The following is a 17502-nucleotide window of genomic DNA, read 5'->3' as shown; positions in this document are numbered from 1 at the left end:
GGTCCAACATTATGAGTTTGTTTAAGTGGTTTCAACATTTCAACAGCCTTAGAGGTTTCGCCATTGCCATTAAAATTGACGAGTGACATAGGAAGACCACAAAGATTAAAATTTCTTCCGAATGACACCAAATACCACAAAACTTGTCTGGGTGAGTAAATGAACATTTTCCATTTTAGAAATAAGACCCAGATTGAAAAAACAAAACAGAAGTGCCCTCTCCTAATCTTATCTGAAATTTACACACTACTTTCCAATAAATGCATGCCATTCTGCCAGGGCTTTTCTGTAAGATGATGTAGTGTCATGCTCATGAATGGCATCCTGGAGAACTTCTGTCTGAATGACAGACAGCAGGGTTGCCACGCATTTGGGGTAAGTCAGATGGAGTGCATAAAAGTATGCCATCACATATATCATAGCCTCACCAAGTTTTTCTTTGTCAAATGTTGTAACTGGTAAATTACCAACAGCAATGACACACTTGCAGCCATCGAACATCACTACTGGACATGACAAGCTTCGTTTCTGGAGGAAAGCATCTGGATCTTCTGTAGGCTGCAAGACACAAAAGACATGACAGTTAACATCTTATGTTAATTGTATGTTTTTTTTGCTGGGATTTGGTCATAACGTCGGAGACGTCATTATCTTGTTCTTTGTTGGTTACACCCATTTTATAGTAGTTTTGACTTATGGTTTATCAGTGTCAAGCGACTCCTTATGTGACCACACTTGTGTACATTAAATACGTTATAAATTAATGAAAACAATAAATTATAGATTTAAGTCTTTCGGCTGAAACCGAAAAAGCATTTTTGAGTCATGTTTGACCGAAATATTTCGTTTGCCAAATTTTCTGTAGCTCTTTATAAGCAAATTTGATAAAACTTACCTTCAGGACATGTAGAAATGCTTCAGAAGCATTCCCCATCTTTTTTTGGTGGATGGGCAGGTGTGGGAAAGAGCGTTGGAAGAGCCTTCATCAGTGCAAGGTGGGCTTCAGCTGGACAAAGCAGAAACAAACCTTCATAAACATAAATTTTAAAGGATGAGAACTTTGTATTCAAATGGTAAAACTTACTTTTGTCCATGGTCATTGGTGGATTCATTGCCTTCTTTGACACACCGTAGAACTCTACCCTGGAGCAGAATTCTTCCCATCTCAGTTTTACTTGACTGATGAACTTGTTGTTGTGGGGATCCAAAATTCTGCGAAGCTCACCCAATGCCTACAATAGGTTTAAAAAAATAAGTAAACAAATAAAATCAAAATAACTTTACTACCACACCAAATATATTTGAAATTAAAGTGATTATTGATTAACTCTTCCAAAAACTTACATGATGCAATTCTTTAAAGCATGGATATGCATCCAAGATGAGGTGAGCTCTGTTCTCCTCTTTCGTGGTGTCTGAGTCAATGAAGGATCTTCTGGCTTCAAACTCGAGGTCTAATAGCTGGGACACATCTTCTTGGTTTGGTTTTGCCTTCTTGCACATTTCTTGTAATGTTTTGTAATGTCTTGCTTGTATTTGCCGACTATCCTTGTCAGCTAAGATAGAGAGAAGTACAAGAGCATTTTGGTTTTTCATTGTTACTGAAGTAGACTTCCACAAAACATTAGCTACTACTGGCTGTGTGTTGATAACCATTTTACAAAATTACATGTATGTACTCACATGAAGTGGAGGCATCGTCAGAATTTCTGACAGGTGATAACAGAGTAGATGCACCACTGCAACTGCAATCAGCATCTTCATCATCAGCTTCTTCATCCCTTGGGGAGAGGTCAGTGAGCCTTCTCTTGGGCCGTCCCCTTTCCGGTGTTGGTCCTTGCCTTTTTACTGGGGTTTTCATATTTTGCAGCCTTTTTTGTAACTTGGCATTAATGCTCTCCTGGTGAAAATACATATATATCATGCCCCCTGAACAAAACAAAATGATTTATATATGAGACACAAATACAAGAACTTACGTGTTTTACGCTTGCATCATTATCCTGCAGCATAGGATAATATTCGACAACTTTTTTAGCCATTGCAGTGATTTCGGTCTTAGAGGGGTATCGCTCCATTTGGCCTTGGCTTGCTCTCAAAAGGGACACCATACTTGTGATTGTATTTCTCACCAATCTGCATCTCAGTTCTTTTGACATGACGCATGCCTGTTCCCTGCCGGAGCAGGCCAACTCCAGGTAACTCTTTCGGCATTGCTCCAACTCACTGTCGGTGTACACAACATATTCCGGAGGACTGGGGAGCTGCAAGATTTTCAGCTGGCTTACATTAGCATCAGCAGTTGGAGGGCCTGTTGCAACTACCCTGGGTGAAGAAGTTGTTTCAGGTTTCTGTGGTAGCGGATGGTCTTCCTGGTTTAGGGTGAGAAAATAAAAATGTCAAGTACTGCTAAAATAAAAGCATACTTTCTGGAGATTAGTTGAACTAAATATTTTTTACATAATACCTCAGGATGAATTATTGACCACACATGTTTTCTTCTGAGAAAGTGCTCAGGCCCAGAAAAAAGGTCCCTCAGATCATCACGGGTCAATGTTAAAAGCATGCGCTCGTCAATGCTTGCAGCTAACAAAAAGACAAACACCAGTTAAACTGTGCAAGCACATAACTGCACAAACAAAACTGTATGTATGTATACACACACACACACACATATATATACACAAATATATTATCAAATATAACCTTTAAGGACAGATACTGTTACATCATCCAGCTTCTCCATTGCTCAGTCACCTGCAAGACAAATGTTTACAATTAGTGTTATGTTAAAAACATTTGAAAAGTTGAATCTTAATTCAGTCCCATGAGAATCAAATTGATTCACATCAAAGAATCGTTTTGATTGTTCAACATTTTTACCCTTTTTAAAGCTATAACAGAAAAGAAATGTCCAGACAGCCAGGCTGAGGTCTGAAAGGGTTATACAATATTGCCCGGTGAACTTTTACTCACCCAGATTTGTGTCATTGAATTTCATCAATAAGATTATGCTGACTAGGGCTGCCAGATCATGCATCCATTGGACGTAAAATGTACAGCTTATTGCACCAGCAGCATCTGCTCTTATATAACGATCATTAGCTTGCAGCTTTAAGTGTTTCAGGTATGTGCTAACTAAAAATAAAGGTAAGATGATAGTTTATTACATTTTAAAGAAATTTGCAGATTGCTCATTGATATCTAAAATATAACAGGACACTGGAGTATATTCTCGAGCATCTCACACTTCTAATAATCAGTTGTCTGCTTGATGTTTATTCAGCTGTGTAAAAACTATAACTTTAATCTCAGCCAAACCGATTTACTCAGGAACAAATAAAATACTGAAAAAAGCCAAACAATAACATTTTTAAGTCATTTAAGTGACTTATATATCATGTTTCACCTGAGTAGTGAAAGACGGCGGTGGTTTTGAAAATGGTTTGCCCGGAGTCCGGTGTTCTCACGGGCTCTAGTGAGCATTAAACCCCGGCTAGCTATCGAGCTAATGGGTAACAGACGTCTCCAAAAATGTCAGAGCGCTTTTGAAAATATGTGGTGTCTTGATAAACTGTCCAGATATTTGAAGTTTACACGGCTACATTCTCGCCTGAAAATATGTTAAACGTTTATTTTGTGACCTAGAAAGAGTAATAAGAGAAATTTTAAAACTAACTAGCTGCCGCCATTTTTGGAAACTGAGCTAGGCCGTGCTATGAATTCTGGGATACAGCTTCTTCTTCTTCGGGGTTTAACGGCAGCTGGCATCCTTGTACATGCAGTGCTGCCATCTTCTGTTTCAATTTTGAATCGATACACAGCGCTACTTGTTTTACCAACCAGCCTGATTCCTGAATAACACTGTTTTGAGCCCACTTTAATAAATCAAATTAATATCAAAATATTAATTTAAACCCACACCTTGTGAGGGAATTCAAGCAGCTAGTAAATCAGTCAAAGACAATGGACTACTTGCACTAGGGCAGGTGACGTATTTCTGTTTCCAAATACTACCGCTTGGGCGTTTCCGGTATGTTCGTTTATCTGTCGGTAGCTATGCTAATGTCGCTTCAGAATGAGTATAAAAAGGAAAGTATTTAAAACAGAACATTTTCAAAAACAGGACAAGAAATACTCCGAACATTGCTGTGTCCCACTTTGTTCGGCTTCAGCCAAATTTAACGGCATACTAAGTTTTTATGGCTTTCCGACCCATTCCGACTTGAGAAGACAATGGCTGGTAAACATATGCCGGGATCATTTCACGATTACCTCTCACACCAGGGTCTGCTGCAGACACTTTGCCAGTGATCAACTCATAGAGCCAACAACCCTCGATGGTCGAAGGCGGCTTATTAAAGGTGCTGTACCAACACTTTTTTGAGTGGAATGGCTATAAAGTTGAACCACCGCGGCGTAGTGTTTGGGAGAGAACGGAGCGACGCCCTGAACTAGTTCCTCCTGACGATCAAGAAGAGCACAGTCATGACTACTGCTCAGTCCCTGAGCCGTCTGCATTGGACATATCTGCATCAGCTGCAGAAGACCTGTCCAAAGACGTGGAGACTCTGAGAAAGGAAATACAGGAGTTACGTGTCCAGCGAGAATTTGGGTTACAGTGTTTTGCTGGCTCCGACACTGACATCCGATTCTATACCAGGTACACCTAAGTTCTATTCAAGCTAACTGTTTAAAATATACCAAGGTTAAATTTCAAGTGTTTCCAGTCTTAATGAAAACAAAATAGATATTTACTTTTTCTCTGCTGATTGTATGTTTCATGTAGATGCTTTAGTATTTAAACCATATCCTAATGCTACAGGTAAAATACAACACCAAATAGACTCTTAATCAGACTATTTTATACAGCATACCATTAGCATATTTGTCACAGTTTACATTATTTTTATGCCAATGTTGGATGTTAATTAATGATTGACACGATGTATGTCTCTCTCGTGAATAGATTTCCAAGCTATGATCATTTGATGGCATTTTGGTTTTTGATTGAGCCTTGCATCTATAAAATGATCCGGGTTTCAAGAGCCAAGTCAGCTGCCAATCGGAATGAAGAAGTGTTGACACCTGCACGAACATCAACGGTAGGTTATGGGTTTGTTGGTAGTTAGAACTAGAGGTGTAATGTTATTGTATTTATGTACAATAACATTACATAATGTACAATAGCATACATACACAGGTGTATGTATGCTAGACTCAGTATCCTTTACATACTGTGTACTACAGCACCTCATTGTTTACCCCATGGTACAGTATGGTATGCATAACCATTACAAAACATTTAGCCAAGAAAAGCATAATTTTACTAGTTCATAGCTTAAGGAGTAACATTTTCCCTTTTGTTTTCACCTTCCAGAGGCAGCTGCTACAGCCAATTGACGAGTTTTTTCTTTTCCTGGTTTTCCTGTCAGTTGGTTTGAAGGTGAGGGACCTGGCACACCGATTTATCATACACCAGTCCACAGTGAGCCGCATTATTGCAACATGGACAAATTTTCTTGCCACTGCACTGGGGTCTCAATGCATTTGGCTTACACGTGAAGAAGTGCAAGCTTACCTCCCTGAGGAATTCAAAGATTTCTCAGACACCCAGATGATCCTTGACTGTACAGAGCTGAGGCGTCAGACACCATCCTCACCACTTCTCCAAAGTGAAATGTACTCTTCGTACAAATCCCACTGTACGATGAAAGCCCTGGTTGGCATAGCTCCACATGGTCCAGTGACATTCATCTCTAATTCAATTCAATTCAATTCAATTCAATTTTATTTATATAGCGCCAAATCACAACAAAAGTCGCCTCAAGGCGCTTCATAGATACAGAGAAAAACCCAACAATCATATGACCCCCTATGAGCAAGCACTTTGGCGACAGTGGGAAGGAAAAACTCCCTTTTAACAGGAAGAAACCTCCGGCAGAACCAGGCTCAGGGAGGGGCGGCCATCTGCTGCGACCGGTTGGGGTGAGAGAAGGAAGACAGGATAAAAGACATGCTGTGGAAGAGAGACAGAGGTTAATAACAGATATGATTCAATGCAGAGAGGTCTATTAATACATAGTGAGTGAGAAAGGTGACTGGAAAGGAAAAACTCAATGCATCATGGGAATCCCCCGGCAGCCTACGTCTATTGCAGCATAACTAAGGGAGGATTCAGGGTCACCTGGTCCAGCCCTAACTATATGCTTTAGCAAAAAGGAAAGTTTGAAGCCTAATCTTAAAAGTAGAGATAGTTTCTGTCTCCCGAATCCAAACTGGAAGCTGGTTCGGTTAGTGACAAGGAACTATTCAAACAATCAGGCATTGCTGAGAAGTTGACTGAAGACATGGCAGTGATGGTAGATAAGGCCTTCCTAATCACCGACTGTTGTAAATGCAAAGTGTACTGCCCACCTTTTCTATCTAAGCAGAAGCCAGCATACCAGGTTAAGGAGACGCAGGCCATAGCCAGACTCAGGGTGCATGTGGAGCGAGTCATTAGGAGGATAAAACAGAAACTTTTTGATAGCATCATTACCATGTCACATGTTTACAATATCAACCAACTGTTTGCAGTAGCATGTATGCTGTCAAATTACCAGAACACAGCATTAGTTAAAAAATGGGTTAAGTGAGACAAGATGGATTTTTCCCAAGACACCAGTGCCAGTACAAGTAACTTATGGAAAATGACCTGCAGCTGAGGCCACTACAGTTACATTTCTTCCTTCTCAGCTGACAATACTTGATTACAGAACTGGCACTTGAGTGCTGATAGTTGAGTTTCAGTTATTGATAATTCAAATTCATTGCAAATGTTGAATGTTAATAATACTGTTTAATTATACTACTATATTACTATTCAGATTCAACAAAATTGTTTATCAAAATTATAAAGTAAATCACTAAATCGTTTTAAAATCATAAGTGACATTGTGCTTTTGTAACATCAAAAATACCATTTGTCATTTTCTTCATTCAGTTGTGTTATTGTCTAAATGTATATCAGTATGCTACGCATGGAGTTTTAAATACTATGTAAATAAGTTCTACACAAATTCAATGTTTTAATGTGTGTTTTTAAAAAATGAAATTGATGCCATTGCTTAAATAACAGTTTATTGATTTCACATAAAAGTAACATGTAACAACAAAATAATTCATGAAATACATTGCAAATAAAACATCAGTTATTTTGTTCCAGCCAGCCTGAAGGATCTGTTTTTCTTTTTGCTATGTTTTCACTGTTCATTTTTCCAAACACAGGTATCTTGGCATATATATGTAAAAAAAGAAATAGTCTGCCTTTTCTCTGATTGCATTGTGCACATCTGTATCCATGTCTATTCTTTGCACTAGGTAGTCCTCTTGTGCCCACACAACAAAGTCACACCACTGCATCCCACTGATGAGCAGTTGAACAACAACTAAACTAAAAACTAAAAGGTGTAAAACAGTGGTGCATAAGTTAGAGACTGGGATGTATATGTACATGACTGAGTTAGCCGTCTTCAGAAAGTGTAATGTTGTATGTAAATTAATACCTATTCTGACACATGTATGTATGAACAAATAGCAACATACATTTGTAACACATGAAACCAAATTTTACAAATCTAATTACCGTACTCCAGTCTGGGCCATCCTATTTGGTACCGGCTTAGTGAAGATCATGGAGTTGATGGGTCCTGGCTTCACACCCTAACAGAAGACACATTTACTATGGATGGTGTTGCTGTTCATATGTAAACATGGACTAATTCAAAAACTTTAACCTCATTTAAATTACCACTGTCCGTGGCTTGTGCCATTGCTGTTCAGATTCCGTGCAGCTATGCACAGGGTGAGTTGTGAGTAGTGTGCTGTTTCGAAGAGCAGTGCCACTGTGTGATTGCACATAACAGCGCCTGCCACACAGGAGCACTGACTATGTGTCAGTATCACCAGCGATGAATCCAGAAGCTTAATCTAAGAAGAAAGAACAAAAATTTAAAAATGTAACATCTTCATGGAAGAGCCGAACAGGAACATAGTTCAGTGTTATGGTTACTGACCCCTACAAGCTTACCTTCCTGAATGCTTAGTGTTTCTTTCTCTCCCTATTAAAACAACTTAACCATCCTTGATAACTGTAATAACTGATTGTGTATATTTGCAGTATTAACTTGGTGTCAAATGTTTCTGATCACCCAAACACACGTTGATTTAACTATCTGACTAGTCAAATTAGGAGTGATAAAGCAGGGAGACAAGGAAAACATTCAAGTTGATGGGCCTTTAGGAATGAACTTAACTAATGCTTAAATGAACTGAACCCCACTGAACGGGGATTAACAACTTTACACAGCTTCCTGCCTACACTTAGTCTGTGTGGTGCCTCACTCTTCCTCATTGACCTGTAGCACAAGCCTCTCACACCGACCTCCCCTGACAACCTGTCTTTATTGGACACTGAATAAAGATACAAGTACCATTAGCATTATTTCTGTATTACTCATGTCAGCACGTCTTAAACATATATATTTTACACTTAGCAAGAGTAGCATTAGGTAGTTAACTACCTCCTTAGTTAGCCAACTACCTAACGCTATTATAACAGTGTCTAACAACAAAAGTGACATTAGTTAAGAAAACCTCAACTATAGTTTCGGACGACATAAAATACCGTTTAATAAAACATAATAATATAGAGGTGTAGAGTAATATAGAGAATTGACATCAAATGAAGGACATAGCGGAGTAACGTAGTGTTTGCATTTGACGCTAGCTAGCGTTTCTTTGTCGTTAATTTACTTTTTCTTACCTTCGTAGTTGTGTATATATGATGCAGCATATAACTTAAATCCTTTATCTAATTTGCTGACGGGGGTAGTCGTCACTCTGTAAATCCGATGAACATCAGTGATGTTCAATTTTGGGAGCTCTTGTAGGCAGCGAGTGTAGAACGTCGCCATGGTTTAACCACACTGGAAGCACTGGGGCAGGACTACATAGAACGCGGAAGTGATTGTGCAAGTAGTCCATTGGAAAACCCTGAATGTGGTTAATTAGCTCTCTTGCTGATTGAAAGAAATTCTCAGTGTGCCTATTAAGTTAATACAAACGGCTAACACTGCCCCTTATAAATAGCATAGCTAGGAATTCTCACAACATTACAGTAGATACTTCACTAAATGTTCTCTGAACCACATGCGAGGGCTGCTAAGCTAACGCTAGCATCCGTTAGCATGCTACATTACTCCTTCCCGCGCTCAAATTAAATTTATTATTCTGTCCGCTTGACTTTAAAACAGTGATTAGACTACACACTACTTACATTCGAAAAATTAAAATTGCTTACCTCTCTTTCTCGACGAAGTTTTCTCTTACAGTTTTTCTTTCAACGCTCAGATGCAGAAGATTCCTGTGACTCCAAATTCAAACGGAGTTAGGTAACAACTAACATGGAACATGAAGGGGGTGGACATCTCAATTTTTGCTTCCATATACAATTTAGTGGTTTGTACGTTCATAAAACACAGTCAGTATGATAGGTAAATTTCTTCTTCATTGATTTAAAATAAACTCTTATAGGTGTTATTTCATTTTTCCTTATTTGTGACCATTTTTTTGTTTTTACAGCTACAGTTTGTAATACCCCCCTCCCCCCATGAACTTGGTATTTCCTAAACTAGCGCGGTAACAGCTCCACACTGCAACATATTTTCTGCTTGACTTAGTCTAATACAATGGCCTGTTGGAGGTGTGTGATTTGCTTCGTCTTTGTGGCGTTAACATTGAAGTCTCTCTTAAGTCACATTAATACTGCACACAGTCGCAGTCCAGATTTCCGTGTCATTTGTGGAGTCGATGGATGCGCCGAGGATTACCGTGTTTTCAACTCGTTTTACCACCATCTCAGACGCACACATCCACAATACATCGCCACTGGGAACCCGCCTACAGGATGGCTGACAGCTTCATCCGATGCAAATGTATTAGGAGGCGAAAATTTTGGTACAGCCATTTTTGCCGACTATACTGCCGAACTCAGACAAACTGTTAGCAATGGCAATGGCACTGAAGTAGAGCCACCACCACTAGACCCCCCAGTAACATCGGAGGTGTTGGAGGAGGAGCGACAGGAAAGTCAGAACGTGATGGAGCAAGACGCAGCTGAGCTTCAAACACCTCGTCAGAATCAGGTAATGTACTTTATGTGTTTCTGTGTGTACGCGCGCGAATTTTTAAATGTATGTGTGTTGTTTAACCTTAACCAAGCACAGTTACCCCAATTCAGCTTTAGTAAAACCGTAGTAAAGCCTAACTAGAGAAAATGTACTCAGTTCAAGTGAAGGTTATAGTTTTAAAGTTATGTGTTTTCTAAGATAAACTACTTGATTAGAATATTTTAATAGGTATGAAGGCCAGTGCTGAATTTCAAATGTATGAATCCGCTGAAATTCAGGCTTGCACAACAATGTAGGCTTAGTTACCATACTTAAACATAATAAATAAACTCATTATTTACCAGTGTTGTGTACCTGCCTTGGTTGTTGTTAGATGCTCCATGAACCAAGCAGCTTTCAAATTTTTCTTTCAGTTAACTTCAGAGTAGATTCCATAAAGATTGGTTAAGTTTCATTAAATAACTCTTAAATTGTTCATAACATTTGCAGCTTCATTAGCTATCCATTGTAGTATGAATCTTTTCATAGCAAAAATGTACAACAGTTTGGAATATTTCTTTGTTTTGTTTTGCATCTGGTGGAATTTGAAACACATTCTGAGTGAGTCATTTTTCTTACACAATTGTTTTTCTTTTTGTCCTGTAGGGTAAAAGAGAAACTGTTGATCTTGCCAGATGCGCAGCTGCATTTGCTATTGGTGTGCGGGAGCAATGCCACCTATCACAGGTACTGCTTCATCTGATATTATGGGGGTGTCATTGTTAACTTGTTAATAAGTCTGGTTCAATGTAAGGCTGCAACTAATGATTTTTTTTCATAATCTGTCCACTGTCTTTGCAATTAATTGATTGTTTTTCATCGCTGGTTTTATTCAGCTATTACTTTCACCTATATAAGTTATTAAGAACAAATGTACATTACGAAGAAGTTAAGCACAAGAGTTGTGCAGTTCACTGCAATGTATGTAACTCTGGGCACACTCAACAGTTTAAAATAGGCTTAACAGTGTAAAATGTGTTCACTTTTAGGCATAAAAGACAAATGAAGTAGAATTACATAAAAAAATAAATAAATGAGGTAATCATTTGTTCACTTTTTCTGTTGTAACCTTTCATGCTCCTCCATCCTGCTCGGTGCAATGTGTTTGTGCCACGTGAGTCATGCATGTGGCATGTCATGCAAAACAATGCCAATTATTGGTTGATTTCTTCTTCTACTGCTCCACTGGTAAATTACAACATTCAGTGGCTCATTAATTTGAGCTAAAGAAATAGAGTTGCATTTTGCTTCTGTTATATTTTCTATTTACGTTTTCATGTCTCTGATGTGTTTTTTTTTTTCCCCCCATCAGAGGAGTGTCAACAACATTGTCCTTGGTGTTCAACAGTATCAAACAGCTCTTCTGACGTCCTTGAGGGGAAAAATAAAGACCATCCTTGAAAGGCAACCTGACAGCAATGGACCTTTACAACAAGAAGTTCTTTCAACACTGGACAACTTTCAGGATCCCTTTCCCATATGTGCAGCTTCAAACCTACAGGACCGTGTAACACAGATGCATTTCAACCCTGTCACACCTGAGGAGATCATCATTTCCAAGTATGCCTGTAGAGTTAAAAAGGGAGAATCGAGAGTTCTTGCAATCAAAAACAAGTCTTTCTACTACATTCCTTTGATTGAAAGTTTGAAACAGCTATTATCCAATTCAAGACTATTTGACATGCTCAGTGCTGGACCTCAGAGTTGCCCCAACGCCAGTTTTTTGTATGACATTAATGATGGAATTATTTTCAAAACCCACCCACTGTTTTCAAAGAAGAACTCTGCTTTACAACTGATACTCTATTCTGATGAGATAGAAATGTGTAACCCCCTAGGGTCACGTGCGAGTGTAAATAAACTACTAATGTTTTATTACACCTTAGGCAACATAGACCCTAAGTTTAGATCAAAGTTGGCTTCCATCAGACTTCTCGCAATCGCAAAGTCTAGGGACATAGATGAGTGTGGGGTAGATATAATACTGCGGAGAATCAATGAGGACTTGAAGTTACTGTACGATGGTGTTATGATTAACACTGTCAATGGGGAATTTTATTTAAATGGAGCAGTTGTTGCTGTGTGTGGAGACACTCTGGCCCAGCATGAGCTTGCAGGATTTAAGGAAGGAGTTGGTTTTGCGTATAGCAAATGTCGTCATTGTGAGTGTACTTTTGATGAAATGCAAGAAAATTTCAATGAACATAGTTTCACCAGACGGACATTGGACGGACACATTAGGCAGTGCATTGAAATAGAAAGGGCAACTACTGAATTTTTGAAATCCTCGCTCAAAACGACTTTTGGCATAAATAGACAAAGCAAATTAGTTGATTTCCCAGGTTTTAATCTCATAGAGCAGATGCCACAGGATATTATGCATGTAATTCTTGAAGGAGTGGCACCAATGGAAATTAAGTGTGTGTTGAAATACCTTGTTTTATCTGGAAATTTGGAATTGGACTTGTTTAATTCTGCCATGCAGAACTTTCCTTTTTCATCAGTGGACATACGTGACAAGCCTTCATCAATTAGTATTGCTACTTTAGCTTCAAGTGACAACAGACTCAAACAATCCTCTGGACAAATGCTTATATTGATCAAGATTTTGCCATTCTTATTGTACAGTGTTGTAGAGAAAAATCCCTTTATCCAGTTTATTTTGGATTTAATTGAAATTGTTAAAATACTTTTTGCCCCAGTTGTGTCTTTACAAACTGTGTCCAAACTAAAAAAAATGATAGAAGATCATCTTAAACAATTCAGGCAACTATTCCCAGAAAAAAATGTAATCCCAAAGCAACATTACATGTCTCAAATTATTGCCCTGGGACCTGTAATACGTCATATGTGCATGAGATTCGAGTCTAAACACAGTTTTTTTAAACAATGGTCATCCAAATGAAACTTTAAGAATGTGTGGAAGTCTCTTGTAAACCACAATCAGCTGCTGGAGTGTTGCCAAAGTGAAGCAGGAACTGAGCATCCGATATTTGTAAATGAGAAAGAACTAGGTCCTATATCAGAGGTTGCTAATATGGACCATTTGCAATCAAAGGTTGTAGATTTTTTGGGGATTGAAGATGCTATACATCATGCCGTTAGAGTAAAGTGGCTTATTTTACATGGAAACAAATACATCTGTGACAGGTCTCTTATACTCATTTCAGCAAATGGTTTAAACCCTATCTTTGGACTTGTAAAAAACATTTTTATTGTTAATAGTGTACTTTATTGTTTTGAATACCAGGTGTATGAAACCTTGGGTTTCAACAAAGACTTTCTTGCCTATGAAATTGCAATTCCCAACCTTGCCCAAGCAACTGAACTGACTGATGTTGAAGACCTACTTGATTTTACGTCATATTACCCAGTCAATTTCAGAAACAGTGTCTATGTTATGACAAAATATAACCTTGAAGATGTCCTTTCTTTAAAAACCTGAAATAAATACCTTCCAATGAGTGACTTTCTTATTTCAAGGAAAAAGGTGAATGTTTCTTATTTTGAGATAATTTTTGTTTTACACTCTATCTAAAAGCTATTTTTGCTTGAAATAAATGTAAAATGGTTCATTTTTAGATATACTGACTAAATAAGAAAAAAAAGTAATATATACTTGAAACAAGTTTAATCATCTAACACATGAGACTGGAAACTAGCTTGTAATGTTCAAAACAAGATGGACAAGATAATCTGGCTAAAATTAAGACAATAAATCTTGTCAAGCTACAAGGAATTTGCAGTGTACTGACTACTCAGTACAATTTTCCATTGACACAGTTCCATTATCTTATCTTATCATGTCAGAGGTCAACTGAAACCATGTCCAACTGAACCTCCAAAGGTTTTTCACATCTTCTTACACCCCACACCTTTATCTCTACAGGCTGACAATTACACCTCCTACTGACTAACCGAACCTCCATAGTTTTTCCACCTTTCTCTTTGCAACCTGCTCTTTATATCTGCATCTCAGAGCCCAACTGAAACCAAGTCCACCTATATAAAAACACCCCATCAGACACACAGTATTTTCCTCAGCACTTCACAACTGCCGCAAGGTATATCGTTGTAACTTTTTATTTTTTCAGATCCCAGACACAGTGGTGTGAGGTAGTTAGCACACAATTTTGCCATGTAGAAAACATCGTTTGTTGGGAACACATCAGCAGAGAGGTAGAATTCATAGCTGTTCATAAGAGTTTAATTCCTGGATGTGCATTGAGCCGACTTTGCTACCCGCACAGAGCGTTTCTGACAGTCGGGCGCTGCTTATACAATAGAGAAAAGCAACAATATAGCGTGTTTCTCTGCTCCAAGAAATCCGAGGGCCTTTCACAAGGTGAGCATGTCTGTTATACCCAGGGCATAAATGTCTGTATGTCAGCGCTGATTATTCAAACCCTGTTTAAAATGTGACACATATGTTGTCCGAAAACATTTCCTCTAAATTTGCAAAGTTACTGATTTAAAAAATATATTTTAGAATTTTTAGTTGCATGTCAAACATATGATAGCTAAATTCACAATGGTATAACCGTGCTAAATAAAAGATGCCCAAGCACCAAAGCACTCTAATGCAAGCCTCTAAACTGTATGTTGATAAGTACATGAAGCGTACCTCTACCTCTACAGCTGAAAACAGTTTGTATCCGCACTCTGAGGGTCTGCTGAATTGTTTTTAATACGCCACTTTTTGACGAACTGCAGATGATGAAATCCTCTTTATTGGAGAAACTGTCCCTAAGCTATTGTTGCTCATACTTACTGAGTTCCCTAGCTACTTCCTTACTATGTCAGTAAAATCTTTGAAAAGGAAGCTGTTGTAGATTTAAAGAAACTTCTTAATTGAAGCAAAGGCAAAAAACTGGAATGAATTTTATGTGACTGCTCATATTAAAGCCATCAACAAGTGAAAATCCAAAACAAGCTCCAACCTTTTGTATTAATGATCTCCCCCTCTCTCTCTCTCTCTCTGTGAGTGTGTGTGTGTGTGTGAGTGTGAGTGTGTGTGTGAGTGTGTGAGTGTGTGTGTGTGCCCTCACAGAAGGAAGGTCACAGCAGGAGCTTTTCTCAAATGCATTTCCAATCAGTTTTTTTACAAGAAGTGTAGCTCATACAATGGTATAAATGTATTCTTTGTGATACTTTATAAATATGAAACTCTAAAGATTTTGAGTTCATACAAAATAAAATAAAATAACAGAAGGGGGCGTGATCTGGAAGTGGGTTGATCTTAAAGGGTGTTGGTAGGAGTGGCTTCTGAGGTAAATGTTTCTGGCTGCACTGTAAGAAGTCATCTATAGAATCTACCCAATAAATCTGAGGTAACAATTTGCATTGACTTTTTTGTGGTAGATTTAGTTCAATATATTGTGTATAAAATAGCTTCAATAAAAAGCTATGAAATACTTAATTAAATTGGGTAAAATTTACCCCATATTTATGTATACATTCAACAGCTACTTACTCATTGAAATTAGGTAAAATTATCTCTTGTTTGCTAGTTGGTAATACCTGATAATTACTAATAAAATTTAATTATTATCAGTTGATAAACATTACCTATTCATATAAGGTAAAATGTACCCCCCCAAAAAAAGATATTCAAATGGTTCATCATCTCAATGTTTTTATTCCATAAAAACACAGAATAAAGTGCAACACAACAGCTAATGCAGACAACACTTTCAAAGGCCACTTAGTCCATTTTAAAAGCCAAAAGCACAGAAACTCTACAAGGTTGTTTCTGTGCATGGACGTTATCAAACATATGTATAGATAGAACAGAACACTATCACCAACATTCAATAGTTTCCGTGCTTGCTGTCAGAAGAAAAATTACAGCTCCATCAAGCTATGTCTGGACAAAAGATCCTCTGGGAACAAGAGGGGAAATGTGTGTGCATTGCATAAGCTTATTTTTGAGGTCGTGGACCTTGTTCAGTAGTTTCGCCCCGTCAAGTTCCAAAAACAGTTTTTCAAAAGTGTCAGATGTGTTCTTCAGCTCCTTCGGATATTCGAGGTTGAGGGCATATATCAGTCCCATCAGCAGTACACATGCCTTTGTTCAGCTTCCACATCCCTCCATCACTTGGTTTCCCTCAATCACAATGGACACATCTGATGGATCCTCCTCAGCCATGATGTTGTGGATCACGATCACCTTCATCATATTGTCTGTGTAATCCTCACATTCCTACGTGTTAAAAAGAAAGAAAGAAAAAGCATACACATGTTTTATTTTATTTAAGATGCTTTTTCAATATATTTCAGTTGATCTAAAGAGGGGAGCGGACAGAAGATGAATGGAGAAGGGGAGAAAAGGGGATAGGAGAGGACAGGAGAGAAGAACATTAGGATCCCTTGAGTTAATAAGTAATCTGTTATCAATATGACAAACCTGGCAGTCATGAAAAAGATCTTCTTGTCTTTCCCCGAGGTAGCTAATGAGGCAGCAGATAAGGAGATCCCTTTTCTTCTCAATGCTCTGTGTCTGTAGGGAGATACAATTTAGTGAAAAGACTAAGTCGAGTGATTTACATACATTAAGACTGAATTACTTAAAAACAAAAACATGGCTGATGCCTCTCTCCAGCTTTCAACGGGTGAGAGGCTGGGTACACCCTGGACAGTCAATCACAAGGAAACATAGAGACAGACAGGATAAACAACCATGCACGCACACACTCAAACCTAAGGACAATTTGGAGAGACCAATTAACCTAACAGCCATGTTTTCTGACTGTGGGAGGAAGCCGGAGTACCTGGGGGGAACCCACACATGCACAGGGAGAACATGCAAACTCCATGCATAAAGACCCTGGGCCAGGATTTGAACCCAGGACCTTCGTGCTACCCACTGCAGCCCTCCATAATTACATATTTGTGAAAAAAGTCAAATAACATACGTCATTCAAAGTGTCCAGCAGAGGTCTCATCTTGGAACCAGCAGCTCCTCCTTTGGCAGGCATAAGCTGCAAAAGACCTGCTGTGTACTCATCAAGTTTCAGCATGAATGTCTCCACCAAAGAAACTGTGGTGATGCGTCTGAACTCTTCGATGATCTAAGAAGTAAGGGGACAAAAAAAATGACATTTCAAATGACAGACCAGATCTCATAGTTATAACATGAATGTTTTTTGGTGGGAAGGAAAAGTTATCACACATACTCACCTGAGCCTCAGTGAATAATGCTGGCCACCTTTCTTTTAACTCACCCACAGAGGGGCAGAGGCTGACCACTTCAAGTCTTCGGCTAGAGAGATCTATCGCTTTATCACCTATT

At 38.5% G+C, this 17502-nt stretch overlaps 3 protein-coding genes and 1 pseudogene across 4 annotated transcripts; 2 read left to right on the top strand and 2 right to left on the bottom strand.

Annotated features, from left to right (window-relative positions):
• Positions 1-122: 122 nt before the first annotated feature.
• On the bottom strand, positions 123-2833 carry LOC146386272 (uncharacterized; annotated as a pseudogene). The gene is made up of 8 exons (XR_014800566.1): positions 2707-2833; positions 2468-2586; positions 1980-2372; positions 1684-1900; positions 1345-1556; positions 1085-1232; positions 896-1006; positions 123-558 (listed from the first exon to the last, which is right to left on the bottom strand). The product of XR_014800566.1 is annotated as an uncharacterized LOC146386272 (transcript).
• A 294-nt stretch (positions 2834-3127) lies between these two features.
• On the top strand, positions 3128-6294 carry LOC146386271 (uncharacterized). The gene is made up of 3 exons (XM_084932367.1): positions 3128-4663; positions 4970-5105; positions 5381-6294. Exons 1-3 carry the CDS (start codon positions 4341-4343, stop codon positions 5840-5842), a joined length of 921 nt encoding a protein of 306 aa, XP_084788493.1. The 5' UTR covers positions 3128-4340; the 3' UTR covers positions 5843-6294.
• A 3099-nt stretch (positions 6295-9393) lies between these two features.
• LOC146386270 (uncharacterized) lies at positions 9394-13675 on the top strand. Its single transcript, XM_084929894.1, has 4 exons — positions 9394-9434; positions 9905-10187; positions 10818-10898; positions 11524-13675. The coding sequence occupies exons 1-4, from the start codon at positions 9394-9396 to the stop codon at positions 13114-13116; spliced, it is 1998 nt and encodes a 665-aa protein (XP_084786020.1). The 3' UTR covers positions 13117-13675.
• A 2158-nt stretch (positions 13676-15833) lies between these two features.
• On the bottom strand, positions 15834-17473 carry LOC146386269 (uncharacterized). Its single transcript, XM_084932365.1, has 4 exons — positions 17391-17473; positions 17126-17281; positions 16618-16710; positions 15834-16413 (listed from the first exon to the last, which is right to left on the bottom strand). The coding sequence occupies exons 2-4, from the start codon at positions 17228-17230 to the stop codon at positions 16285-16287; spliced, it is 327 nt and encodes a 108-aa protein (XP_084788491.1). The 5' UTR covers positions 17231-17281; positions 17391-17473; the 3' UTR covers positions 15834-16284.
• Positions 17474-17502: the final 29 nt, after the last annotated feature.

Source organism: Perissodus microlepis, chromosome 6, assembly GCF_051167445.1.
Source record: "Perissodus microlepis isolate ML-2025 ecotype Zambia chromosome 6, ASM5116744v1, whole genome shotgun sequence".
Lineage (NCBI taxonomy): Eukaryota > Metazoa > Chordata > Actinopteri > Cichliformes > Cichlidae > Perissodus > Perissodus microlepis.
The sequence above is the reverse complement of the archived record's forward strand: the minus strand, read 5'-3'. Positions and strand labels throughout refer to the sequence as shown.

Bases quoted from the DNA above. Each gene is read 5' to 3' on its own strand.
- LOC146386271 (XM_084932367.1), top strand. From the start codon at position 4,341: ATGGTCGAAGGCGGCTTATTAAAGGTGCTGTACCAACACTTTTTTGAG. The intron at 4,664-4,969 runs GTACACCTAAGT...TCTCGTGAATAG, and splicing joins GACATCCGATTCTATACCAG to ATTTCCAAGCTATGATCATT. The intron at 5,106-5,380 runs GTAGGTTATGGG...TTCACCTTCCAG, and splicing joins CACCTGCACGAACATCAACG to AGGCAGCTGCTACAGCCAAT.
- LOC146386270 (XM_084929894.1), top strand. From the start codon at position 9,394: ATGCAGAAGATTCCTGTGACTCCAAATTCAAACGGAGTTAG. The intron at 10,188-10,817 runs GTAATGTACTTT...TTTGTCCTGTAG, and splicing joins AAACACCTCGTCAGAATCAG to GGTAAAAGAGAAACTGTTGA. The intron at 10,899-11,523 runs GTACTGCTTCAT...TCCCCCCATCAG, and splicing joins AGCAATGCCACCTATCACAG to AGGAGTGTCAACAACATTGT.
- LOC146386269 (XM_084932365.1), bottom strand. From the start codon at position 17,230: ATGCTGAAACTTGATGAGTACACAGCAGGTCTTTTGCAGCTTATGCCT. The intron at 16,711-17,125 runs GTATGTTATTTG...ATCTCCCTACAG, and splicing joins TGCTGGACACTTTGAATGAC to ACACAGAGCATTGAGAAGAA. The intron at 16,414-16,617 runs GTTTGTCATATT...TTTAACACGTAG, and splicing joins ATCTTTTTCATGACTGCCAG to GAATGTGAGGATTACACAGA.